This window comes from Panthera tigris, chromosome C1 (genome assembly GCF_018350195.1).
Source record: "Panthera tigris isolate Pti1 chromosome C1, P.tigris_Pti1_mat1.1, whole genome shotgun sequence".
Lineage (NCBI taxonomy): Eukaryota > Metazoa > Chordata > Mammalia > Carnivora > Felidae > Panthera > Panthera tigris.
In genome coordinates this window covers 14,924,685-14,951,180 of record NC_056667.1, presented here as the reverse complement: position 1 = coordinate 14,951,180, position 26,496 = coordinate 14,924,685, and the positions used below count along the sequence as shown (strand labels likewise).

Here is a 26,496-nt window from a genome sequence, read left to right as displayed (position 1 = left end):
GACATCAAGACAGAAGGAATTTGATCTCCTGAACAACTGTGTGGAACACAGCAGAGCAGAACAGTCCGTATGCCCAGCACTGCAGCCCACCCCCTGGTCTGTTAGATGAAAGAAGTAGGCAGCCATCGTGTTCCAGTCACTGTGTATATTTTGTTTCGTCACCTGCGACTGTTCCTTACCTATGGCACTCCCTTTTTCTAAGTGATTATGCAGGATTTCGTTTCTCCTGAATTCACCAAATTTGGAAATTGTTTGGTCATTATCTCCTCATATATTTTGCCCACAGAATTTTCTGTCCTTGCATTATTTACATGGATGTTCTATGGAGGGGTTCGATTAATCATTTGATCCATTAAACATCATCATGGTTCTCAGGATCGCAGGTGTTCATGTCCAACTGATGGCGAGGAATGGATGTCACTAGAGGGCCTGCCCCACCCTGCCATCCCCTGGGCTGGGTACCTCTGCTGCAAGTGTCTTGCTAGGACAGGATAAATGTGTTCACTAACAGTGGCACATGGACTGGCTGTGGGGTGTTAGGTGGGAACAGGTTTGGAATTCCACTTTTGGGAAGAAGGACGGGTGTCCCTACTGGACACCAGAGGGTAGATGACAGCGAGCATCTATTGTTTCCAAAACGTAGCACCTTTCTCCTTCCCCGCCCCAGGGGAAGGACCCTCACCTATGTTCTCAACGCATCTTACAGATGGGAGCGGCCATCTTATTCTCGCGTGACTTTTTTTTATTGGTCTAAGGTTGCGTGCCTGACCCGCACTGGGCCAATCAGAGTTGAGCACCAAACTCACTGGGCCAATCAGAGCCGGGCACCTTACCCACACCGAGCCAGTCAGAATTCTCTGTGCCGGAACTTCCGTTTCTCTCGCAGACTGAGAGAGTGGGCTTGAGCCCTGCTGATGGCCTGGTTTCCATTCATTACGGAGGAGACCATTAGGAGACAATGAAATGGACACACTAAAGAATGGATGAAAGATGAGAGGAGACTGGAAAAGGGTCTGGCTTGGCGCAGTTGCCCCCGAGGCCCGGCTACGCGCCAGCTCTTCCCCAACTTTTAGGAGCCAATACTCCCTCCTTTTGTCTAAACTAGTTAGCGGGCGGGTCTGTTGTTGACAACCACACAGATGTCAGTTAATACAGTTGGGAGACGGGACCAAGAGCGATCAGGGAGTTGCAACCCTGAAAGTAATGATTGAGACATTTATTGAACGCCACATGTTTTTGACTTCGACCAAGCTCTGTTCACATTCCTATGTGAGTCACTATAGCCGGGATAACCGGCCCTGTCTCAGGGTCAACGGAAGTTAAATGAATAAATGAATACGCCTCTTTTGCTCCCCACCGAGTCTCCCCGGCCAGGTTCCTTGATGCCTGCCTGAAATGACTTCCTTTAAACATGACCTTGCCTGCCCTGGCCCACTGTTGCTGACTTTGGCCTGGCTGCATTTGACTTCTGCCTCTCCCAGAGTAAGATCCTTGCTAACTTTGTCCCCCCACTTCATTCCCTGTCTTGGCAACCATCCCAGCCCTGCCTTGTCCCTCAGGGACACTTTCCCTGTTAAGTGGGATTCACATAAATCTTGGGTTTCACAGAAGGCTAGTCCCTCAGGACAACTGCCTGTGGCTGCATTTGAAATTCAGAATGGCCTCATCGAGAGAAATTTCCCTTAACTGTGTCTAAAAATTTCAAAGGGCCAGAGCCCACTCAGCCACCCCACTGCCCAAACAGAGCTTTGCAGGAAGAGCCCCTGGGTTCTCTTCCGCCCCTGGGACCCTTTGCCCCACTGGCCCTGAGAATTTGGGCAAGAGACTAAAACCTCCTCAAGACTCAGTATCCTCATTTGTAAAATGAAAGCGATGGCGCCTTCCTCGGAGAACTCGCGCCAGGATGAGTTGAGACCACGCGCGTAAAGCAATTAGCACAAAGTGTGGCACAGACTAAGTGCTCAGCAGTGGCCCAGCTGCTGCTATTAATGGCACAAAAGTCCAGCTTTTTGGACTTTTTAGGCCTGTGTGGCTGAGCTTCTACTCCTGCTGGATAAGGTGTGAACAGTGGCCCCGCCTCTGTCCCTCAGGCACTTTGAAATCCTTTCCACGACGACAAGGTCCTACCTAATCTGGTGCCAACCTGCCTACCTCCTAGACTTCATCTCCTTTTGCCCTTGAGGCCTGCCGGCCTTCCAGCTGTTCTCCAAGGATGCCAAGCGCCCTCCTGGCACATGGCATTTGCTCCGGCTGTGTTCCCACTGCCTGGAACTCTTTTCCCCTACATGCCTATGGTTCACCCTACTGCTGTCTCTGCTCAAATGTCCCCTCTTCAGAGAGGCCTGCCATGGTCGTCCTGTCTCAGAGTGCCTCCTCCCTTCATGGCCTCCTACCCTCTCGGTCCATTTCTCCTGCTTTAATTTCATCACAGCCCTTGACACTTTCCTGAAATAAACGTCTTTATTGTCTAATTCTGAGGTCACAGTGTAAACCTCCTGAGGGCGGGGGCTCCTGGGTGCAGAATGCCCAGGGCCTGGAACAATGAGGCCCGTGAGACTCTCTCCGCACTCCAATGACTGTGATTTCCCACTGGGGTGCTAGATCTCTCAGGTGCAAAGTTATAATTTCATGTGGGGCCGCCAGCAAGTTCAAGTGGAGTTTCCTCCTCTTGTTCAAAAAGAGAAAAAGAAAAAATGGGAAGAAAGGCCTCGGCCGTGTACTCTGATCAAGAAAGGCCAGACGGGTTCGTTTTGCTTCCCTCGAGCAGAAAAGAGGCTGTCGTCTAGCCAGGCAAAGCAACGCCATTGCCAGTATGGCCTTCACTTACTCTGAAACACATGTGCGAGATGGGCCGGTATGATGCCAAGTTAGGAATCCACAATTGTAAGATTGGACCAAATAACACCAGGATGATAGGGCTGTCATTACTGCTTTCTTTTCTTTTCTTTCATTGTTTTTCTTTTATCTGCCTGGCACTCCGTGGAACACTTCAATCTGTATTGTGTCGTTGACCCTTTTAACAACCCTGTAGGGCAGAGGCTGTTATAACCCCATTTTAGAGAAGGTAAAGGCTGAGGCTGCTGGCAGGGAGCCTGGACTCACATCCTGACCTGTCAGATACAAAGGGCTGTCCTTTTTCTCTATGGCAGTTCAGTGAGGACATGTTTTAGAGTGGGTTTGGCGCTTAAGGCAGGGCGAGGGTCAGATGTGATCAAGCCATTAGCAAGGAAAGAAGTTCCAAAGAGGGGATTTGGGCCTGGCCACCCAGAGAAAAGAGCAGTGCTTCTGAGCACCGTCTCTCTTGAGGGACCTAAATATAGTTAAAACGGTCCTTGTCACACACAGCGGGCGTCAGCATCTTCTGGACAGCTTCTTAAAAGAGGTTTCTCAGAGGCACGTGGGTGGCTCAATTGGTTAGGCATCTGACTCTTGGTTTCTGTTCATGGGATTGAGCCCTGCATTGGGCTCTGAGCTGACAGTGTGGATCCTGCTTGGGATTCTCGCTCTCTCTTTCTCTCTCAAAAGAAAAAAAATTTTTTTCAACCTTCCTCTTTTCTCCTGGAGTTTCTGCTTCAGTAGGTCTGGGTCAGATCCCAAGAATTCACATTTCCAGCAAGGTCCCAGGAGGTGCTGAGGCTATAGGTCTGGGACCGTATTTGAGAATCACCCAACCAGAAAAATGTCACATCCACGGGCTTGAAGCAATACTACACTCTTTCCACGTTCCCACCTCCCAGCCCACTGCACAGGCAACACACAGTATCATATATGAATTATATTCTAGCTCAACTACAGAGCCCAGGGGTTTTAGTGAAGCTCCTCTTTGTAATGAGCTGTTTTTGAGTGACAGTGGAGAGGACCAATGGATGAGCTGGGAAGACAGGTGTGGTGGGTGTGAGGAGGGCTGGAAGGACAGGAAGCCAGTTAGAGACACCTGCTTTGACTTACCAGGAAGTGCTATGAGGGGTCAGGGTGGGGAGGGGGCTTGGAGAGCAGTCCTGGAGGAGAAAGGGAGGCCAGGGGCTGGCCTAAGGGAAGGCGATGAAGGACCAGATTTAAAGGTTAAAGCCCAAACAAGCTGGATTCAGCCATTGACCAGGACATCTTTAAGAATCTTTTTAGAAATGCAGCTTGTTCCTCTCAGAATTCATGACAGCTGATCCAGTAAAGTGGCTTTTCCCCTAAATGGTGAAGGGGCGTATAGAGTGTGAAGCTCCTCCAGGGAGGAGTGAGGGAGACAGACCAGCGTCCCAAGGACAAACTCGCCCACCCCTTGGGGGGTGCCAGGAAAGAGTGGTCTCCATGACTCTCCTCTGCCACCTCCTATCTGGCGTTGTGCAGACACTGGCTGTCCCTGCCAACCCCCTGCTGCCCCATCTCTTCTGTGTCCCCACCCCCCTCTCCCTCTGTAGCTCTGCCTCCCCCCATGGGCTCCTCCTCTCCCCAAAGCTCTCCCACAGCAATCACAGAAGGTAACTGTTGGGATCGATCACCCTCCCGGTGGCCCAACCCCGGGAGGGCGCAAGGCCCTGGTCAGTCAGCATCGAGGGGAAAGGACCATTATTACAAGATCATGACAACAAGGCTGTCAGATTTGTTTTTGAATTGAACGAGACACCAGTGGCCTCTGAGGAGGGAAACTCCACACGGGCTGGGCTTTGGTGCAGCTGGAGAAAGTCACGAGCTGGGCAGACCTGTCCCACGATCAACTACAAACTCACAGCATCTAAATCCAGCTGTACCTTCTCTGCCTCCCAATTGTCTCTAATCCCCCCCCCCCCCCCCCCCCCCCCCCCCCCCGCCATGTGCCCCGTCAGGTTTCCTCTGACTGTTCGAGGTCCCCTCCTCTCCAGGCCCTGCCTTACTACCATCTGCCCTCCCTTTCCATCTACAGAAGGAGATCCATTTGTACCCCCCTCGGCACACTTTCTCTGTCCCTGTCTGCACGTGCACCCTGTGGCAATGGGGCGGCAGAAAGAGCACGACCTCAGTTGTCTCATTCGTAGAGGGTGCCTTTGGCTTTTGCTCTGGCAGTTCCACACTCCTTCTTGTGGTAACAGACCCACCCAGCCCCCACTGGGAAGGGATGTGCTGCTGGGCCAATCACACTACTCTATCATGACAACAGTGATTGGCCCAGGGATGTGCATGTGGTTGGAGATGGACCCATCAGAGCACTTCCCTGGAGTTTTTCCATCTCCAGCTAGTGAAGGAGAGTTCTTTCTCTTTCTTTCTTTCTTTCTTTCTTTCTTTCTTTCTTTCTTTCTTTCTTTTTTAAATAGGGAATTTGATTTTTTTTAAAAAATTTAATGTTTGGGGCGCCTGGGTGGCTTGGTCGGTTAAGCGTCCAACTTCAGCTCAGGTCATGATCTCCCGGTCCGTGAGTTCGAGCCCCGCGTCGGGCTCTGTGCTGACAGCTCAGAGCCTGCAGCCTGTTTCAGATTCTGTGTCTCCCTCTGTCTCTGCCCCTCCCCTGTTCATGCTCTGTCTCTCTCTGTCTCAAAAATAAATAAACGTTAAAAAAAAATTTAAAAAAATTTAATATTTTTGAGAGAGAGAGAGAGAGAGAGAGAGAGAGAGAGAGAGAAAGTGGGGGAGGGGCAGAGAGAGAGACACACACACAGAATCCAAAGAAGGCTCCAGGCTCCGAGCTGTCAGCACAGAGCCCAATGCAGGGTCGAACTCATGAACTGTGAGATCATGACCTGAGCCACAGTTGGATGCTTAACTGACTGAGCCACCCAGGCACCCTGAGGAGAGTTCTTTCCTCTCTGCTTTTGAGGCTGTAAAAGAATATGGACCAGAGGCTGCCTGCCTCTGTCCCCTGCACTCATGTCCCCTGATTCCTGGAGAAAGCCCACCTACAGGATAAGAGAAAGAAGCAAGCACCCAGGAGGATAAAGAAGGACATGGTGACATCGCAGTTCCCGGATCCAACTGTCCTGGAGATACCATCTACTCTTGCCCATAATGGTTCTGCTTGGTTTCTGTCACTTACAACTGAAAATGCTCTAATGCACGTGACACTCATCGTCTCCGTTCATGTGGTGGCTGTGAGATTACAAGAGATCTTCCATACCAAGTGCTTAGTGAATGATCAGTGCCTTGTGGCTATTACTCCTGCCGTCAGTCCCTGCCCGTGATGTCCTCAGCACCACCCAGCTCTGCCTCCAGCTCCCACCTTGGTCAGTGCCTCCTCATGCCCCTGGTCTACCTGGCTGAAACTCTAGAACCATATTCCTTTCCTTCATTCTACACTGCTCATCCCAAGCCCAGTCCTTTTGTCCCAGACGGTTTTCCTCAGGTCTTTCCTTCCTCCTTGTTCCAATGGCCACAGCCCCAGCCTGAGTCATTCATTCGCACACTCAACAAACCTCAACGGAGGACATATTACAGGCTGGGCAATGCGCTGGTCCTGTGGACGATCAGCAAATAAGACAGACATCCTCCCCGACACTCTCTCCTCTGTCTTGGCCCTCCCTGAGTGCCTGTCAGACCAACGGTCCTTGAATTCTACTTTCATGTTACTCTTCTTCTTCTTAACATCCCTGGTTGCCTACTTCCTACCTCATCAAATCTCAGTGGCAATGCTTGGCCTTCATAAGTCATCCAGAAGCTGCCTGCAAACAGTAATGATAGAACAATACCTTTAACAGAAGGAGAAGCAGCCACTGCGGCAGAAACTGGGCTAGTCACTTTACAGGCATTGACTTGCTTAAAGCCTCACAACCTGAGGTTCCAGGGCTGATGATAACAGGCACCAGCCATCGGGGAGGACCCTGGTGCCGTGCTGGGCTAGGCAAAGCAGCTCTGTTCAGAGCCATCCAGAAAGGTGGGCACACCGTCTTCGGCTCAACAAATGTGTAAGGCACATTTGGGTGAAGGGTGTTGCCCGGCATCCCTCAGCTGATAAAGAGCAGCACCAGGATTCAAACCCAGCAGCCCCTAATCCAGGGCCTTCGCCCCATCCCAGGGGGCCTCCCTAAATCCCCACTGCACAGCCAGGTTCTTTCCCGCAACTTGAATAGGCCACACTCCTGCTCACCTCATTCAACCACTCCTGCAGTCATCGGTCGAGGCCTCCCTTTTGAACCATGACCTGTGTAAGAGGAGGGACCTCCATAGGGGGAGAGACGATGTCATTTCTGCTCATGGCGCTATCCCCAGGGCTTGGCCCGCACATTACCTAGCACGTCACGGTACACAGCAAATATTTGCTGAATGAATGAATCCATGCAAAGAGGCACTGGAAAGAACCAACGGCTGATTCGATGTTTAAGACCCCGGAGCCACGGGGCAGTGTGGGCTGCAGTGTTGTTTGTGGTGGTGGTTAATGTTTAATACTCATCTGAGCCACCGGGCCAGGCCTGAATTCGCACTAGACACACGGAGAGTCTGGGTTCCCTACAGAGCAGCCACCTTGGCGTCAGGGGAACTCCGGATTAGAATCCCAGCTCTGTGATCTCGGGCGTCTAGCTTCTGTGAGCCTCAGTTCCGTTCTCTGCGATGTAAAACTGCCTTGCCGGGTTGTGTCAACGGATAGCATTCCTCACCACCCTTTCAGGTAGGGACTCAAGGTTACTTCTCCTGCTCAAAGATGTTTGAGATTCAGGTAACTCGTGAAACCGGAAAGAACCTCAAAGGTGAGAGATAACTGGAACAGCAAGGAGAGCCCAGAGGGGGGGACTGTACAAGGGGAAGCGGGGGCTCGCAGCTAGGCTCACAGCTGAGTGGCGGTGGGGGTGGGTGGCCCACAACTGGCCTCAGGCTGCTGGAGGTTACCCATTAGAGGCACACATGTGAGCTTCTTTTCCTTTAAATAGCTGCCGCTGCCAGGCAGAGGCAGATTCTGGGCAGCAGGGCTGGGTGTCCCCATCTGCCCACTGTGCCAATTCTCATCTGCCCCCAGAGTGGCGGGGAGGGGCATGGCTTCCCTGCCACTTCCTCACCACGGTGCCCCGCTCTTTTGAATGAAAATGCCTCCCAGCTTAGCGAAAACAAGGCTGAACTTTTGTTCGAGTGAGCTTTCTCTATAAAACCAACAAACCAAAGAAAAGGAGCTTAGGAACAGATTAGTGCTGACTCCAATTCCCACCCTCCCCAGGCCAGCACTCATTGCTGGTCACCCAAACTTCGCCTGGCCTACTTGCTTCCTCCAAGGCCCTCTGCAAGCCCTGAAGTCCACTAACAAGTCACCGGCTGTTGGCCTCGGTTCCTCATTTTCTTTCCTAGCACAGCAGGTGACGCGAAGAAAGCAGGGTCTGGGGGATCTCAGCCCTGGGTTCCACCCCCAGTGCCCCGTGAGACCTTGACCAAGTCGCGTCACCTCTCTGGTCCTCAGTGTCTTCATTGAAAAGTGGGCATAACACGGAGGTCAGTGGGTGCGAGGGGAGGCCTTGCTGATAAAACCTGTGGAAGCCTTAGGAGGGCGCCACAAAGACGGCGGGGGGGGGGTGGTCAGAAAGTATCAACCCTCTCCCCCCCCCCCCCCAGCACTGAGTTATGGCCTCCCCTTCCAACTTCCCTCCCCGTCCCACCTCTGGCTTCCCAGTCCTCTAAGAATTGGACGTCGCTGCATCCGAGCAGCACCTGCGTTCCCCACGGTCCGGGACAGCAGGCAGGGCAGGGGCGAGTGGCAGCGTCACTGGGAGCGGCCAGTGCTGCCTTCTGCTCTGCGGGCTCCCGCCCGTCCTCTTGCGACCACCTGCCCGGGCTGCGGCCGAGGGGGGATCGGGGCGCCGTCCTTACCGGAGAAGATCCTCCCGTCCCGAGTGAGGAGCGCGGCGCCCACGGGGAAGTGACTGTAGGGACAGTAAGCGGACTTCTTGGCCTCCCGGCAGGAGAGCAACAGCCGCTGGACGAGCTCGGGCTCCAGGGCGCAGGCGGGACGCTCCTGGGCCATGTCTGTGCCCCAGGGCGGCGGAGGCGCAGAAGTCAGTCCCCTGCCAGCCGGCCAGGCCCGCGCGACGCTGGCTCCTCCCCCCGCGGCGCGCGTCCCTGCGGGGCGCTGGGCGGGGCCTGGAGAGGGACCTCCCGCCCCACCCCCAGCTCCCACCCCCCTTCCCGCCCGGCAGGTCGGGGTCCCAGAGTGTGGTGGGCGGCCCCGCGTGAAGAATGCGACCGTGCCCCCGCGGGCTCCCCCTCTCCCCCTGGGGACCACTCTCACTGCTGACACACTGAGGGGCCAGTGGGACGGGACATGGGTGCCCCTGTGGAGGGGGCGACTGTGGACACATGCTCTTCAGGAAAGAGGCTGCTGGGGGTCAAGGTCAGGGTGAGTCCTGGGGAGTCCAAGCTCCAAAGGTTGAAATGCCCCTGTTTGTTGAATGACCCTCTCCTTCACTGGGGGATGTGATGAGGTTGAAAGGGCAGAGCTGGAGCAGCCACTCTGGCTTCCTGAGGCAGAGCGTGAGCTAAAGCAGTAAGACAAGTTGCTTCTCCATTTTCACCCATTTTCCTTCCAACTCCGGTCTTAACCCAGAAGTTAAAAGTATCCCCGCCGGAGGGAACCTCTGAGGTCATCGACTCATGCCTCCTCATTTGTTTTGTTGGCAAGATGAACATTGGGTTGGTGGCCAAAGAAACGGGTTTTGCATGCTGACACCACCACTTTCCACGTGTGCAACCACCGGCCGGTTCTTTGACCTCTCTGAGCCAGTTTCATCATTGCTACAGCGAGGATAGTGATCATCTCTGTTCTACCTCCTCGGATTATAGAAGAGCTTGAGCTTTGGAGTTTAGTGGACCTAAATTTGAAGTCCAGTTCTTCCATTTATTAGCCATACAACCCTAGGAAATTAATAACCACCTCTCTCTGCAGTCTCAGTTTCTTCATCTGTGCAGTGGGTGCACTCACAGTGTCTTGCAGAGTTGTCATGAGGATCAAATGAGATAATGTGCGTACGGTGAGCGTGGTCAGAGGGTCCTGGGACATCATGACAGTAGCACGCTTTGTGACTCCATGCAGATCGGGTGATTGACATTAAGTGACTTGGCCAAGATCACATAGAAAAGGCAGAGAACACCAGATAGAGTGTCCAGAGGCGTCCAAATGTCCACAGACCCCCAGCAAGCAGGAGTGAGTCAGCAGCTTCTCTGAGGGCTTGGATAGAGGGTGGGGAAGAGGAAGGGGGGAAGGTAGAAGGTGGGGAGAAAATGAGGCCGGGTGTCCTTGTCCTGCATGCTGACATCTCTGGGCTGTGCAGCCCAGCATCTTCGTGTCCTATAGCCTGGAGCTCTCACCATGTAGAGATACAGGCAAACTGGGCAAAGTTGGCCTCATTTCCTCTCCCCTCGTCTCTCCTCTTCCCTCCAGGTTTCCCCCACCCCCTTTCTACACATCCAGCCTTTAGAGAAGCAGCTGGTTCCTTCCTGCCTGCTGTTGGAATTTTCTTCTGGTTCTACACGTTTGGCATCTAGTGCAGTTTCTTGGATCTGAAGCAGGGCTGGCAGAGAAACCAACCGTGTCCCCCTGGCTTCTCTATCCCTGCACTACCCAGCTACCCCAAGGGGCCCTCTCCTAGGGTTCCAGGAAAGAAAGCAAAGGGTGTCTGGGGACCATGTGTACCCATTCCACATGGAAATAATTCTAAGGCTTTTGGGGGCCAAGTATAATTGCAACAGGACAAGGGATAGAGGCCCTGCCGGCCTGCCAGGCCTGTTGGAAACCCCCGTGGGTGGTGCTGTTCCTGTCCCCTGCCCTGTCTTGACTCACACCAGCTAAGCCCAGACCTACCCAGGACTGGGGCTGGACTCCTTGGTTCCATAGCATCAAGAGAACTTGGATGGCCTCCAGGCAAGTTATGGCCTTGGCCTCTTCGAAGCTCTTTACCTGCACTTGGTCACAAGTAGGGACAGCACCCATTGCAAACCCAGCTGTATGGGTTTTGGGAGCCAGTAGTAGTTCCAGAATTCCTTACAGGAGGGGCTTGGAGTGGCCATCTGAAAGGGGAGAGTGGGCCTGGAAACAGGTATAGAGCTAAGTTTTAGGTCAATCATATTAACATTTTCTAACCATGCTTTAATTTCCACTCCACATAAAATTAGGAGAAGTTAATTGCCCAGCACAAAGAATAAGAGTATCTAAGAAGGGTGTGTGTTTTTTTTTTTTAACGTTTTATTTATTATTGAGAGACAGACAAAGCAGGAGAGGGCAGGAGGAGAGGGAGACACAGAATCTGAAGCAGGCTCCAGGTTCTGAGCTGTCAGCACAGAGCCCAACGCAGGGCTCGAACTCACAAACCGTGAGATCATGACCTGAGCTGAGGTCAGAGGCTTAACCGACTGAGCCACCCAGGCACCCCTCCGAGAAAGGGGTTTTGAGTGGTGGTGGAGACTGTCAAGGGCCAAAGCCCTCCCCCCACCCCAAGCCTTTCCTCTGTGAGGGGAGCCACCCAGTCCCTCCGTTAGAGCTCAGATGCCATCAACTCACTTCTTCACTCAACGAATAGTTACTCGTAGTAACAGCTAACTCTTATTAAGCTCTTTGCACGTACCAGACCCTGTGCTAAATGCATGGTTTGAATTATTTCATGCAATCCTCACCACAAGGTAGGTGCTGGCGATTTTACTGCCCATATTTTACTGATGAGGGCACCTGAGCTCACGGAGATCAGAAGGGGATCTCAAACCCGAGTCTGTTTGCCTCCATCTAAATGAATCGTGCGCTCTGGTCTGTGCCAGAACTCACGGAGAACCGGCATAATGGACCAGTGTTGGGGTGGGGGGCAGTTCTTGGCATCAGACCAGACAGTTTGAATCCTTCTTCTGCCTCTTATTACCAGTTGTGCATCTAGGCAGGATGGCTCATCACTCGGGGCCCCTCTATCCTCCTTATACAAAGGGCAGGAGTGGTACCCACTATGGTGGATCATGGTGCCTGGAATCCCATTCTGCTCAAGAAGGTTTCCCGTTTCTTTCACTGTGACTCCTTTGGGGGAGACCATCTGGTGGGCTGTTAGTCACTGTGTTCCACTGCCTGGTAGGTGTAGGCAGTTGGCACAGGGTAGCCAGTCAGACCTCGCTTTCCAGCTGAGCAGTGGGAGCCGATGGTTTCTCCTGCCATGGTTCCTCAACTAGGAGGATCTGATTCTTGCTGACAGCTAGACTGCCCCCTGGGTAGAGAAAGCTTACTTGTAAAGTGAAGCCATGTGGAAAAAAGCAGAGCTGAGAGATGGAGGGGGGAAAAACACCCTGATTTTTCTCTGGGTGTCTGGATTTGGCCATGAACACACTTCCAGACTTCCTTTCAACTGAACCAATAAATTCGCTTCTTGCGTAAGCTTGGTTGAGTTTTGTTTCTGGCAATCCCATGGCCTCTAGACTAACATACTACTTCCTAGGGTTGTTGTAAAAAGTCAATGTAAATCAATGGTAATCAATGTAAAGCAAGGTAATCAATGTAAAACTCCTAGTACATTGACTGGCACATAGTAAGTGCTCAACTAGTGTTAGTTCATATTATCATGAGGACTGTGTGCCGGCCCCTGTGCAGGGCGCTAGGGAATGGGAGGTGAGCGAGACTTGGAAACTGCCTTGGATGACTTTGCGGTCCAGGGAGGGAGACAGACAAGTCAGTGGACAGGTGCAAAGCACCCTAATACACGAGTAGATACCGGGGCCCGTGGCCATACTGAATACCTGTTGTCTGGAGGGAGTGGTGGGTAGGTGGGTTGGAGAAAGCTTCCCAAATGACAGGAGACTAAGAGGAATACTTTTTTTTTTTTTTTTTTTTTTTTTTTTACACGCAAGTGGATCAGTCTATTAAGTAGGAAGTGGAGAAAGTGAACAGAAGTATACACAAACAGAAGTATGCAACACCCAAACTGAACCGAATCCGAGATTCCTGAAAAAACATGTGTCAGTTACACAATTGGCCACCTCTTCCCGGACTGACGCAGGGACTTACTTGTCAGGGAAGATGAGGGAATAAGTCAGGTGGCAGGACTGGTGGCTGCTCCTGGGGCTGGGAATAATCTCTGGGGAACTTTCAAGGAGGCCAGGTCTCGGGCTCAGGATCCAGACCTCATAGCGGATGCAGCCAGACCCAGCAAAATGGTTGCGACCCTGAAGCCCTGGGCCGTGATCTGGGTGTGTGTCATGAGCTGAGAGCCGGGACTCTGGCCCCATAGGTTAGGGCAGCCACCGCGCCCAGGCAGCCTATGGGTACCACTGGGTTCTCGTGTCTTGGGAAGGAACTTTTCCTTGAAGCTCTCTGGAGTGCTGTAGACAGTGGGGTTTAAGCCCTCAATGACTGGGGGCTGTGATGGTTCAAAGGGCACCTCGGGAGTCACAGGGCCGGGAGCCGTCATGTCCCTGGCAACAGCTTTAGGAGAAAAAAAAAAATCGAGACTAAGAGGAGTATTAAGTGATGGGTGATGTTCACAGTGGACAAAGTAGGTGTGATGGGTTGAATTGTGTTGCCCCAAATGGAGGTGTTAAAATCCTAACCTCCAGTATCTCAGAATGTGACTGTCCTTGGAAATAACGTCACTGGAGAGGTAGTTAGTTAAGATAAGGCCCCAGGGAAGTAGGGTGGGCCCCTAATCCCAGATGACTGGTTGCCTTATAAGAAGATGATCACGTGAACACATAGAGGCTTGGGAGAACACCCTGTACAGATGGAGGCAGAGGTGGAATGGTGCAGTGACAAGCCAAGGACTGCCAAGGACCGCTGGTCATCACCAGAAAGCAGGGGAACAGAGTCTCTCTCATCCTGTAATTACATCCTGTAATTACAAGTAATCCTAAAATTACATCCTGTAATTACAAGTAATCCTAAAATTACATCCTGTAATATTTTCATTTATAATAAGAAATATGGGGGCACCTGGGTGACTCGTCGTTTCAGTGTCCGACTTCGGCTCAGGTCATGATCTCGCAGTTCACGAGTTCGAGCCCCACATCGGGCTCTGTGCTGAAAGCTCAGAGCCTGGACCCTGCCTCAGATTCTGTGTGCGTGTCTCTCTCTGCCTCTCCCCTACTAGTACTCTGTCTCTCTCTCTCTCTTAAAAAAAGTAAGAAATATTAATTTGGTGTTTTGGGCACAAGGCACAGAGCTCCAGAAACCCTTGGAATTTCCTAAGTGATGAGAGGTGTCTTTGGTTACATTAATGAGGTGACTTTTGGACCCTACCCAAGGATGAGGGCTACATGCCAGGGGACCAACCTCACAACTGGACAGTTGAAACTTTCAGTCCTACCCCTTGACTTCTAGGGAAAGGAGAGGGGCTGGAGGCTGAATCAGTCACTAATGTCCAATTATTTAATCAAGCTATATAATGAAGTGTCCATAAACACCCAAACGAAAGGGGTTTGGAGAGCTTCCGAGATGGTGAACACGTGGAGACTCACCTGGAGAGGACATGGAAGTCCTACGTCCCTTCCTCATACCTTGTCCTGGGTATCTCTTCCATCTGGCTGTATCCTTTCATAATAAATTGGTGATCTAGTAAGTTAAATATTTCTCTGAGTTCTGTGAGCTGCTCTAGCAAATCAATGGAACCTACAGAGGGGTGATTGGAACCTTCCATCTGTAGCTGGTTGGTCAGAAGCACAGGTGACAATCTGGACTTGCAACTGGTGCCTGAAATTGGGAGGGCAGGGTGCTGTCCTGTAGTACTGGACCCTTAACCCGTAATCTGTAACCCGTAACCTGGAATCTGATGCGATCTCCAGGCAGAGAGTGCCAGAATTGAGCTGAATTGCAGGACGCCCAACTGGAGTCTGAGAATTGCTTATTGTTGGATGTGTGGGGAACACCCCATCCTCAATGTTGGAACTGGGTGCACACATCCACATATATCCTAATAGTATAGTAGGCAAAAGACTTGATCAGGTATTTTACAGAAGAAATAGGGATAGAAAGAACTTCTGTCCAAATCTTCACGTCTTCAAAGTTAGCCGCACACAAAAAAATTAAAGAGTTTTGTTCAGTTAAAGACTTCATAGACAAAGCTGGCAGAAGGTTGAAAAATGGGAGGGAAAATATTTTCAAAGGCTAGAACGACAGCAAACAAACAGTATAGTGATTATGTAAGGAACTCATGGCAAATCAACAAGGACAGGAAAGTCTATAGAGAGATGGGCAAAGGGTATCAATAGGCAATTTGCAGAAAGGAAAATACAAATGACCAAGGAGGTATTTGCTCAACCTCCTTACAGTCACAGAAATGAAATTAAGATGAGATGTTACTTTATACCTATCAGAATGGCAAAGAGAGAGAAAAAAAGAGCAGGATGGTGATAGGCATTGGTAAAGATAAGGAGAGACTGGAACTCTTATGTGCCACTGCTGGGATTGCAAATTAGTACAGCCTTTCAGAGAGAAATGTAGCAGGACTTAGTAAAATCAGATACATGGATCCTTAAAAGGATTTGTATAAGAATGTTTTCTAAAAAGGGTCAGAGTTTCACTTTTCACTTTTAAGTCTTTCATTCATCTGGAATTAATTTTTATTAATTCTTGTGTAAGGTAGGGGTCCAATTTAATTTTTTGCATAGGGATATCCAATGATCCCAGGACCACTAATTGAATGTTCTTTCCTCTCCCAAAGGATCCACAATGCCAGCTATGTCAAATTGCAAATTTATATGAGTGGAAATCGTTTTGTCTCTAATACTTTCTATTGGTGAACATTTCATTCTTACACCCATATCATACCTGTCTTTATTATTATAATGTTATAATAGGTATTGATTTTTAGAGGCCAAATATTCCTACCTTTTCCTTTTCCTTCATGCCTTTGTATTTCTGTATAACTTTTAGAATCAGTTTTTCAGTTATTGTCTGAAAACTCTCTTCTCTAGCCTCTGCATGAATTTGTATAAGGTTGGAATAGTCTATTGATTGATGTTTTGGAAGAATTTTCCTGTCAAACCATCCTGAGACTCATGTTTTCTTTTAAAAAATTAAACTATTAATTTAATTTATTTAAAAAAATTTTTTTAATGTTTATTTATTTTTGAGAGAGAGAGAGACTGAGCATGAACGGGGGAGAGGCAGAGAAAGAGCGGGAGACACAGAATCCAAAGCAGGCTCCAGACTCTGAGCTGTCAGCACAGAATCCCACGTGGGGCTCAAACTCATGCACTGTGAGATCATGACCTGAGCTGCAGTTGGACACAACCAACTGAGCCACCCAGGCGCCCCAAATTTCTTTAAATGTTGTACAGCTATTTGCATTTTCTATTGTTTCTTGCTCTATTGTGTCCGTTTTAGTAAACCAGTCGTGTGTGTGTGTTTAGAAATTTTTATTTATTGGGGCGCCTGGGTGGCTCAGTCGGTTAAGCGTCCGACTTCAGCTCAGGTCACGATCTCGCGGTCCGTGAGTTCGAGCCCCGCGTCAGGGCTCTGTGCTGACCGCTCAGAGCCTGGAGCCTGTTTCAGATTCTGTGTCTCCCTCTCTCTCTGACCCTCCCCCGTTCATGCTCTGTCTCTCTCTGTCTCAAAAATAAATAAAACGTTAAAAAAAATTAAAAAAAAAAGAAAAATTTTTAAATTTATTTTTAAAGTTTATTTATTTACTTTGAGAGAGAGCATGCAGGAGGGGCAGAAAGAGAGGGAGAGAGAATCCCAAGCAGGGTCTGCACTGTCAGTGTGCTTGAACCCACAAACTGTGAGGTCATGACCTGAGCTGAAACCAAGAGTCAGATCCTTGGCTGAGCCACTCAGGTGCCCTGCGCTTGTGTGTTTTATTAAAGAATTTCATCTAAATTTTCAAAATCGTTGGCCTAAAGTTATATATAGTATTCTATTATTTTTTAAAAATGTCTATTTATTATTTCTGAGAGAGAGAGAGAGAGGGAGAGAGAGAGAATATGAGCAGGGGAGGGGCAGAGAGAAAGGGAGACAGAGAATCCCAAGCAGACTCCGTGCTGTCAGCACAGAGCCTGACATGGGACACCAACTCATGAACTGTGAGATCATGACCTGAGCTGAAATCAAGAGTCAGATGCTTAATCAGCTGAGCCACCCAGGCATCCCTATGGTAGTCTATTATTTTCTTTGAAATTTCTGATATGTTATCAATCTTTGTGACTTAGCAAATGGTTGATCTTTGTGTATGTTCCATAGGTACAGAAAAATTTGTGCATTTTCGACATATGTTGGACATAAAGTTCTGTATGATATTTTGAACTTATTAATCAGGGTATTCAAAACACTTTACCTTTTTGTTTGTATCTAATTTATTTGTTAAAGTCTCTATTTATTGTATATACATTATACATACATGTATATACATGTTATTTTATATATGCATATTTTCTCATGTATTCCTATTAGTTTTTGCTTTATATTTTTTATTACTTTAAAATTTTTAATTCCAGTATAGTTAACATACAGTGTTATATTAGTTTCAGGTGCACAATACAGTGATTCAACAATTCTATACATTTCTTGGTGCTCATCATGATAAATGTACTCTTTTTTTTTAATTCTTTTTTTTAAAGTTTATTTATTTATTTTGAGAGACAGAGAGACCACGAGTGAGGGAGCAGAAGAGAGAGAGGGAGAGAGAGAGAATCCCAAGCAGGATCTGTACTGTGAGTGCAGAGCCCGATGCGGGGCTCGATATCATGAATTGTGAGATCAGGACCTGAGCTGAAATCAAGAATCAGATGCCTAACTGACTGAGCCACCCAAGAGCCTAAAAAGATTTTATTTTTTTTTAAGTAATCTCTACACGCACTGTGGGGCTTGAACTCACAACCCCAAGAACTGAGCCAGCCAGGTACCTCTCTTTAAAGTATTTTGAGTTTATTTTTGTGTACGATGAAAGAAAGTGGTCCAGTTTCATTCTTTTGCGTGTAGCAGTCCAGTTTTCCCAACACCATTTGTTGAAGAGACTAGTTTTCAGTTTCTATTTTTTGAATACATATTGTTAGGTGCATGTATGTTTGTGATCATTATATCATTTTGATTTATCGATTAGTTTATTTATATAGAATTTTCCTTTTGTTTCTCACAATTAAAAAATATTTCTTTTTCTGAAATTAATGCTAATAACCTTGGAATCCCTTTATTTTAGGAGTTCTTAACCTTTGTTTGCCATAGATCTCTTTGGCAGCCTAGTGAGACCTATGAACCTTTTTCAAAATAATGTTTTTTTTTAATGCGTGGAATTATAATGCAAACCAATTGTATTGAAATAGTTATCAGAATAGTTAAAATATTTGTGACAAGGTATGTATTTTTTTTTAATTTATTTTTTTATAAATTTACATCCAAATTAGTTAGCATATACTGCAACAATGATTTCAGGAGTAGATTCCTTAATGCCCCTTACCCATTTAGCCCATCCCCCTCCCACAACCCCTCCAGCAACTGTCTGTTTGTTCTCCATATTCAAGAGTCTCTTATGTTTTGTCCCCCTCCCTGTTTTTATATTCTTTTTGCTTCCCTTCCCTTGTGTTCATCTGTTTTGTATCTTAAAGTCCTCATATGAGTGAAGTCATATGATATTTGTCTTTCTCTGACTAATTTCACTTAGCATAATACCCTCTAGTTCCATCCACGTAGTTGTAAATGGCAAGATTTCATTCTTTTTGATTGCTGGTAATACTCCATTGTATATATATTCCACATCTTCTTTATCCATTCATCCATCGATGGACATTTGGGCTCTTTCCACACTTTGGCTATTGTTGATAGTGTTGCTAGAAACATGGAGGTGCACGTGTCCCTTCGAAACATCACACCTGTATCCCTTGGATAAATACCTAGTAGTGCAATTGCTGGGTTGTAGGGTAGTTCTATTTTTAGTTTTTTGAGGAACCTCCATACTGTTTTCCAGAGTGGCTGCACCAGGTTGAATTCCCAGACAAGGTATGTATTTTTAAAAATTATTTTAGAGACAGAGCGCACGTGAGTGGGGGAGAGGGACAGAAGGAGAAAGAATCCCAGACAGGCTCCACACTCAATGCAGGACTGATATGGGGATCCCACGACCCTGAGATCACCACCTGAGCTAAAATCAAGAGTCAGACACTCAACTGACTGAGCTACCCAAGGGCCCCTATCTAGTTTTTTATTAATGTATTAAATAGCAAGATCTAACAGTCGGCTATCAACAATAGCCAAAGTATGGAAAGAGCCCAAATGTCCATCGATGGATGAATGGATAAAGAAGATGTGGAATATATGTTAAGTTGGCTTAACAAATACTGTGATTTTGAAGTAGTGATAGTAGTAAAAGATATTTTAGGATACTATGATAAAGTGATATGGAAATATTTATGATTTACATTGGTGACAAAGTCACAGATGCACTATATTTCTGTGATTTGTTGTCTGCATTTATAAATAACAGGAATGCTAAGTTTTAGTTAGAGGTTAGTGAAAATAAAGGCATATTTTTTCCTTCCAAGTTCATAGTCTCCTTGGATTTTATTCAGTGACTCACTGAGAGTTCAATGGCCCTAAGACAAGAACCCCTGCCTTATTCTTAATATTTTGGTCCTTTGTTGTAAGTGAATCCATTATAAATGACATATTAATGGTCACTTAAAAAACTCTTCTGAAAGTCTCTGTCTTTTGATCAGATACTTCAGTCCATTTATATTTATTGTAATTATTGCTATGTTTTAGATTTTCCTCTGACATCTTATTCATTATCTATATTTATTCATATATATATTCATTATATAATGAATAAGATGTCTCTCTCTCTCTCTCTCTCTCTCTCTATATATATATATATATAAGTTAGAATTAGGTTTAACTTATATTTTAAAAAAAACACCAAATAATGGTTTAAATAACATACAATTTTATCATTCTTTTGGTCTAGAACCCCACAGTCATCAGAGACCCAGTTTCCACCTTCTTAGCTTGTAGTTTCCATCTTCAAGTTCATCTTATGACCCAAGATGGCTATTTGGAGCGTTAGCATTTATAAACTCATTCTGAGCAGCAGGAAGAACGGTAGAAGAGTAAAAAGGGTGCATCTCTACTTATATTTCATTAGCCAGAGCTTAGTGATGTGGTCTCACCTAATAGAAAGGGAAGCTGGGAAACGCTCTCTTTCAGATGCATACGTGGATGGCATGAACAAAACCAGGGTTATTTTACTAAGGAAGAAGAGGGCAGTGGATATTGAGTGAATAATAGCAATCTCTACCTAAGTCTCACCAGTTGAGGGTCCAACTGTCAGCAGCAGCTCTAAGCCTTCAATATGGTACCTGATCTGGAGAAGACCAGCCTGCCATCTGGTGGCAGGTTGGTTACATTGGAATCCTTTCATTATGGAGGCGGGATTAATTTGCCCTTCCTAAAAAGGGCGTTTGTTCTGGCTATGGGTTTGCATTCTCTGTCAGCAACATCATTTGTAGATTTACTGAATGTCTTACACAATCATGGTAGTCCAGATAACATTGGTTCTGACCAGAGACCTCATTTTCCAGCAAAAGTAGTAAAGAAAGTGATATGTAAGCATGAGATTCACTGGTCTTATTCATTGGTCTTATGCTCTTATTACCAGAATCATTTTGCTTTATGGGTTGGTGAATTGACTAGTATCTGCCAGAAGGCAACCTTGTATGAATTTGAAGTGCTGGCCTAAAGTTGGCATATGTTGTGAGTCAGTAACCAATGCAAGATGATATTTCTCTCTCTTCCAGAATTCATGGATCAGGGAATCTCGAGCTGGATAGCTTCGAAAATCTTTGTTCTCCAAGACCTTGGGCTCTGCTAATTTAGAGGTCTTCATATGCTCAGGAAGAATGTTTCCACCAGAGCAAATCGCAGAGATCCCACTTATTTGGAAACTGAGACCAATTTCAGACTGGCCATTTCAGACTCCACATGCCCTGGATGAACAGGGGAAAAAAAGCAAGGGGTCGGGGGGTTGTTCTGTGTTGGCTGGAGTGATTGATTCTGGTTGTCAGGGGGAAATATAGTTGCTGCTGCATAGTGGGGACAGGGAGACGTGTGTCTCTGGATCCCCTGAAATCCTCTGGGGTGCTTTCTAATTCCAAGGCTGGTGGTAAAAGTTAATGGAAGAGGACAGGAAACCAGAATGAGCAAGACAACTGTGGGCTCAGGTTCCTCCTGAATGAAGCTCAGATCATCCTATGAGGTAAAAACCCTGACTACACGAGGTGCTGCTGAAGGCAAAGGGAATGTGGAATAAATAGTACAGGAAAGATATTATAAATGCCTCATCACCTGTGACAGAAATGAGAATTATAGCATTTATTTATACGTTCTTTCTTTAGTCATGTATATGTTTACTGATGGCGCCATTTGTCCCTCCTTCCTCTGCCATTTTGGATAGTGTGGTTTGTTTGGGGGCTCACTTTACAATTAAGTGCATAGATTACAGGATATCAAGATGGGGTTAAGACTAGAGAAGAGAGGGGAGAGGGGCCTGAGTGTCTCAGTTGGTTGAGCATCTGACTTTGGCTCAGGTCATGATCACATCGGGCTCAGTGCTGTCAGCACAGAGCCAGCTTCAGATCCTCTGTCCCCCCAGCCCATCCCCCCACCGCCCTTCCCCACTTGCGCAGTTTCTCTCTCAAGAAAAAATAAATATAACACTAAATATAAAAATAAATATGTAACAAATATAGGATTTGTTTTTCTGAGGGAAGGATAAAGATGCTCTTGTTTGATTGAGATATATTTGTTTTAGGTTGGGTGGTAACATTTTATGGAAGGTTAAGAATGGAAGTAGGGTGGGGGCATCTAGATGGCTCAGTCAGTTAAGCGTCCAGCTTTGCCTCAAGCCATGATCTCACGTTTCTGGAGCTGGAGCACCGCATCGGGCTCTCTGCTGTCAGCATAGATCCCGTTTTGGATCCTCTGTCTCCTTCTCTCTCTGCTCCTCCCCCTCTTTCCCCATCTCTCAAAAATAAGTAAATATTAAAAAAAAAAAAGAGAGAGAGAATGGAAAGTAGGGTGGTGTTGGATGTTGAGGAACTAAGGAGTGGACTGTGGCAAGTACTGAAGACCAACCCTACTCAGCACCCCTCCAAAGCTCCTTCCATCATGACTTCTGCCACGAAGCCTGGCAGGACATTTCCAGACTCTCTTGCAGCTAGGATTTCCATACATCACTTGGCTTCTTCCAGGGAGAGGTAAATGGAAGTGTAAGGTAGAGTCCTGGCAGGAGGTGGCCATGTGGCTTTTCCGGATGCACTGTTGGAGGTGTCTCAGTTCCTTTGAGGCAGCTGGGGTGGAAGACTTAGCGCCAGGACGGTGCTTGCCTTCTTGGTGCAGAGCAGCCGCTGCCTGCTTGGAAGCTTTCCTGGTTGTAACTGGGGCCCTAAGGTTCTTAACATCAGCCATGGTGATAGTGGTGGCAGAAACTCCCCTACCAGGCTGGTTTTGCAGTGAGATTCTGGGTGGGGGGTGGTTATTCTTGAAAGACTCTGCTTCTCAGCCCTTCAAACGAGTCTGAAGCCAACCTAATCACCTTGGTCACCCCCTTTTATCTTTTATTATTAAAAAAATTTTAATGTTTATTTATTTTTGAGAGAGAGAGGAGAAGGAGGAGAGAGAGAGAGAGAGAGAGAGAGAGCGAGCATGAGCAGGGGAGGGTCAGAGAGAGAGAGGGAGACACATAATCTGAACCAGGCTCCAGGCTCTGAGCTGTCAGCACAGAGCTCGAACTCACCAACCATGAGATCATGACCCGAGCCAAAGTCGAATGCTGAACTGACTGAGCCACCCAGGTGACCCAACCCCTTCTTTCTTTTAATTGAGATGGAATTGACATACAAATGATTTTAGTTTCAATTGTACTACATAATGACTTGATATTTGTATGTATTGTGAAATGATCACAAGTCTACTTAACATCTATCACCATATATAGTTACAATTTTTTTTCTTGTGAGAACTTTTTTTTTTAAGTGTTCGTTTATTTTTGAGAGAGAAAGTGTGAGCGGGGGAGGGGTAGAGAGAGGGAGACACAGAAACTGAAGCAGGCTCCAGGCTCTGAGCTGTCAGCACAGAGCCCGATGCGGGGCTCTAACTCATGGACTGTGGGATCATGACCTGAGCCAAAGTCAGATGTTTAACCAACTGAGCCACCCAGGTGCCCCTCTTGTGAGGAGAACTTTAAAATCTACTCTTTTAACAACCTTCAAATGTGCAATATAGTATTAACAATAGCTACTGTGCTATGCATTGTATCCCCAGGACTTACTTATTTTATAACTGGAAGTTTGTACCTTTAAAAAAAACTTTTTTTAATGTTAATTTATTTTTGAGAGAGACAGAGAGAGATTGAGTGTGAGTGGGGAGGGGCAGAGAGAGAGGGAGACACAAAATCTGAAGCAGGCTCCAAGCTGTCAGCATAGAGCCTGACCCAGGGCTCGAACTTGGAAATGCAAGATCGTGACCTGAGCTGAAGTCGACACTTAACCAACTGAGCCACCCGGGTGCCCCAAGAAGTTTATACCTTTGATCCCCTTCACCCATCTTGTCCACCCCCACCCCTCACCTCTGGTAACCACCAGTCTGTTCTCCATCCTTAAGCTTGTTTCTTTTCTTTTTTCTTTTTTTCTTTTTTTCCTCCAATTTTTAGATTCCACATGTAAGTGAGATCAGACAGTATTTTTTTTTTTGTTTGCTTGTTTGACCTTTTTCACTTAGCATAATGTCCTTAACGTACATCTACACTGTTGCAAATGGCAAGATGATTCCTTTTTACAGCATGTATATAGTACATTTTTCTTTATCCATTCATCCATCGATGGACACTTAAGTTTCTCCATTTGTTGCCTGTTATAAATAACGCTGCAATGAACATGGGGCTCATATCTTTTTGATTTAGTGTTTTTCTTTTCTCCCCTCACCACCTTTTCTGACTTTTATTAAATCCATATTTTTTTTTCCTACTGGTTTGAAAATTATTCATTTTCTTTTTCTTTTTAGCAGCTATCCATAATTATTATGAATCACACTTATCCTAATTTCCTCTGTCAATTTCTTTTTTTTAATGTTTATTTATTTATATTTGAGAGAGAAAGAGAGAGAGAGAGAGAGAGAGAGGCAGAGAAAGAGAGGGAGAGCAAAAATCCCAAGCAGACTCCACACTCAGTGCAGAACCCAATGCAGAACTCGATTCCATGACTGTGAGATCAGAGCAAGCCAAAATCAAGAGTTGGACACTCAACTGACTGAGCCACCCAGGCATCCCTCCTCTGTCAATTTCTAAAGCTTATCAATATTTATATTTTCCTTCCCAACAAGACAACATTTTACCATATTCTCACCACCTCCTGTCCACCACTACTCCACTGCCAAGTTGTTTTTCTGTGGCACTCCCAGGGCAAGGTTTGAGGGAGGGAGACAGTGGACTTTGCTAGTTTCTGATAATCATCATAAATCAGAAGTCTATCATTTCTAACATGTATTTTTAACTCTTTAAAAAATCGTATTGAAGAACAACACATCCCCCAATTTTTCACATAAGAATGTTAATACATAGAAGAGTGCTAATGATTTTTTAAATGTTTATTTATTTATTTTTGAGAGAGCGCAAGCAGGGGAGGGACAGAGAGAGAGAGGGGGACAGAAAGACACACACACACACACACACACACACACACACACACACACACACAGAGACGGAGACAGAGACAGAGACAGAGAATTGAAAGCAGGCTCCAGGCCCTGAGCTGTCAGCTTAAAGCCTGTCTCGGGTCTCAAATTCACAAACTGTGAGATCATGACCCGAAGTCTGACACTCAGCCAAGTGAGCTACCCAGGTGCCCTGCCAATGCTTTTTTAATGGGCACAGTTAACTTGTTTTTCTATAGGCCTGGGAATCAGATTTCTACTGCCCCCTCTGTGTATACATTTGATAATTCAACACATATTTCTTGAGTAAATACTATGTGCCAAGCACTGTCCCATGCTCTTGGGATGCACCAGTAAATGAAGCAGACAAAGATCCTTACTCTTGTGGAGCTTACCTTCTAGCAGGGGAGAGGGTCATAGAAATGATCATCATAAATGTGTATAATATCTAGTATGTGAGAAGGTGATAAGTCTTATAGACAAGTAGAACAGGGTCAGGAGAAGGAGGGAAAGGCAGGTCGTGGTATGGAACCTGGTGGTCAGGCCTCATTAAGAAGCAAAGACTTGAAGCAGGTGAGGATGTGAACACATATCTCACAGATGTTATCCAGGGAAGGGAGTTCCCAGCAGAGGGCACAGCTGTAGCAAGAGCCCCAGAGCCTGGAGCGAGTCTGCTGTATCTTAACTTCTCTTAAATGTGTCATTGATAAGCACCCTCTACCCCCTTGAATTTCTCAAATCTCTGGCTATGTACAATTATATAAGCAAATATGTATTATAGCACCATCATTTACCATGCTTGCTTAAATACTAGGCAAGTCTTGGTCATTATTGCATGTTAAAGTGTGTGCCTAGTCACATGGTGGGCCGGATATTGTCCATTGGGCACTTGATATCCACTCCGACTCCTCCTCTGTTCTGTCCTCTATTATAGGGGTGAAATGACCAAAAACTACTTTTTCAGGACCCCCCCCCTCCTTGAAGCTAGGGTCTGGATGAGGTGTAGTTTCTGCCAAGGAGACTCACTCATGTGAGATATGGAAGCCCCACATGGGACTGAGCTATCTCCTTGTGATACCAGCAGCTGGTAGGCAAGTTTTGACCAGACTCTTATGTTGCAGAGTCCAATTACCAGCGTCATAGGTATGAGACAGCTGGGCAGCAGCAGCAGAGGCAGCAGTGACCTTGGCAGCTATTGTAGTATGACCTTGAACCCCCTGCCTTCCACTACTCGGGCCCCTGCAATGATTTTGTAAGCACCAGTTCCCTGTATTAAATTCCTTTCTGTTTGAAATACCTAGATAGGTCGCTATTTACTAACCCCTGAGTTAGACGATTTTACAACAACTGATGACTTTGTGTAAGGTGTATTTTACTGCTAGTGATACATTTTGAAGACTCCTGACCCTCTTCTCTGCTAGGAAGGTGAACATCTTTTAGACAATTGATTCATATTTATTTAAAGTTTATTTGAGAGAGAGAGAGAGAGAGAGAGAGAGAGAGAGAGAGAGAGAGAATCCCAAGCAGGCTCCATGCTGTCAGCACAGAGCCCGATGGGGGGCTCAAACCCACCAACTATGAGATCACGACCTGAACTGAAGTCAGACGCTTAACAGATCCTCTAACCGATTCATTTTTAAAATGAAATGTGACTATTATGCCTCTTTTAAGTTTCTGAATCAGAACAATTAGAGAATATTGGGATACTGTGGGTGAACTGCTCACAAGTGGTTACCTTTGCGAGAATGAGGATTTTCTCACTACTGCCCATTCATATAAACCATAGGAGTCCAGTGGATACTGAGGCTGCCGTAAGGTTGCAAGATCAGCCAAGACCTCCAGCTCGAGATTCTCAAAAAATTACAACAGGCTCCTGGTTCTCAGTGATTGGCTTAAGATTAAATGAATGTATATGTTTGAACCAAGAAGACACATGCACTAATAAAGCACTGACCTCTTCTGTTTCA

At 46.8% G+C, this 26,496-nt stretch overlaps 1 protein-coding gene, 1 long non-coding RNA gene and 1 pseudogene across 2 annotated transcripts in view; 1 reads left to right on the top strand and 2 right to left on the bottom strand.

The window, feature by feature from the left end:
* CDA (cytidine deaminase) overlaps positions 1 to 8,954 on the bottom strand; it is a 21,276-nt gene extending 12,322 nt beyond the window's left edge. The window contains exon 1 of the mRNA XM_042996052.1: positions 8,749 to 8,954. Coding sequence (XP_042851986.1) covers positions 8,749 to 8,902 — 154 coding nt within the window. The 5' untranslated portion in view covers positions 8,903 to 8,954. The remainder of the gene's footprint in view (positions 1 to 8,748) is intronic.
* On the top strand, positions 5,712 to 26,496 carry LOC122241103. The gene is made up of 3 exons (XR_006221067.1): positions 5,712 to 7,643; positions 20,620 to 21,077; positions 26,316 to 26,496. It is a non-coding gene; the product is annotated as an uncharacterized LOC122241103 (long non-coding RNA).
* On the bottom strand, positions 13,011 to 13,310 carry LOC122241102 (annotated as a pseudogene).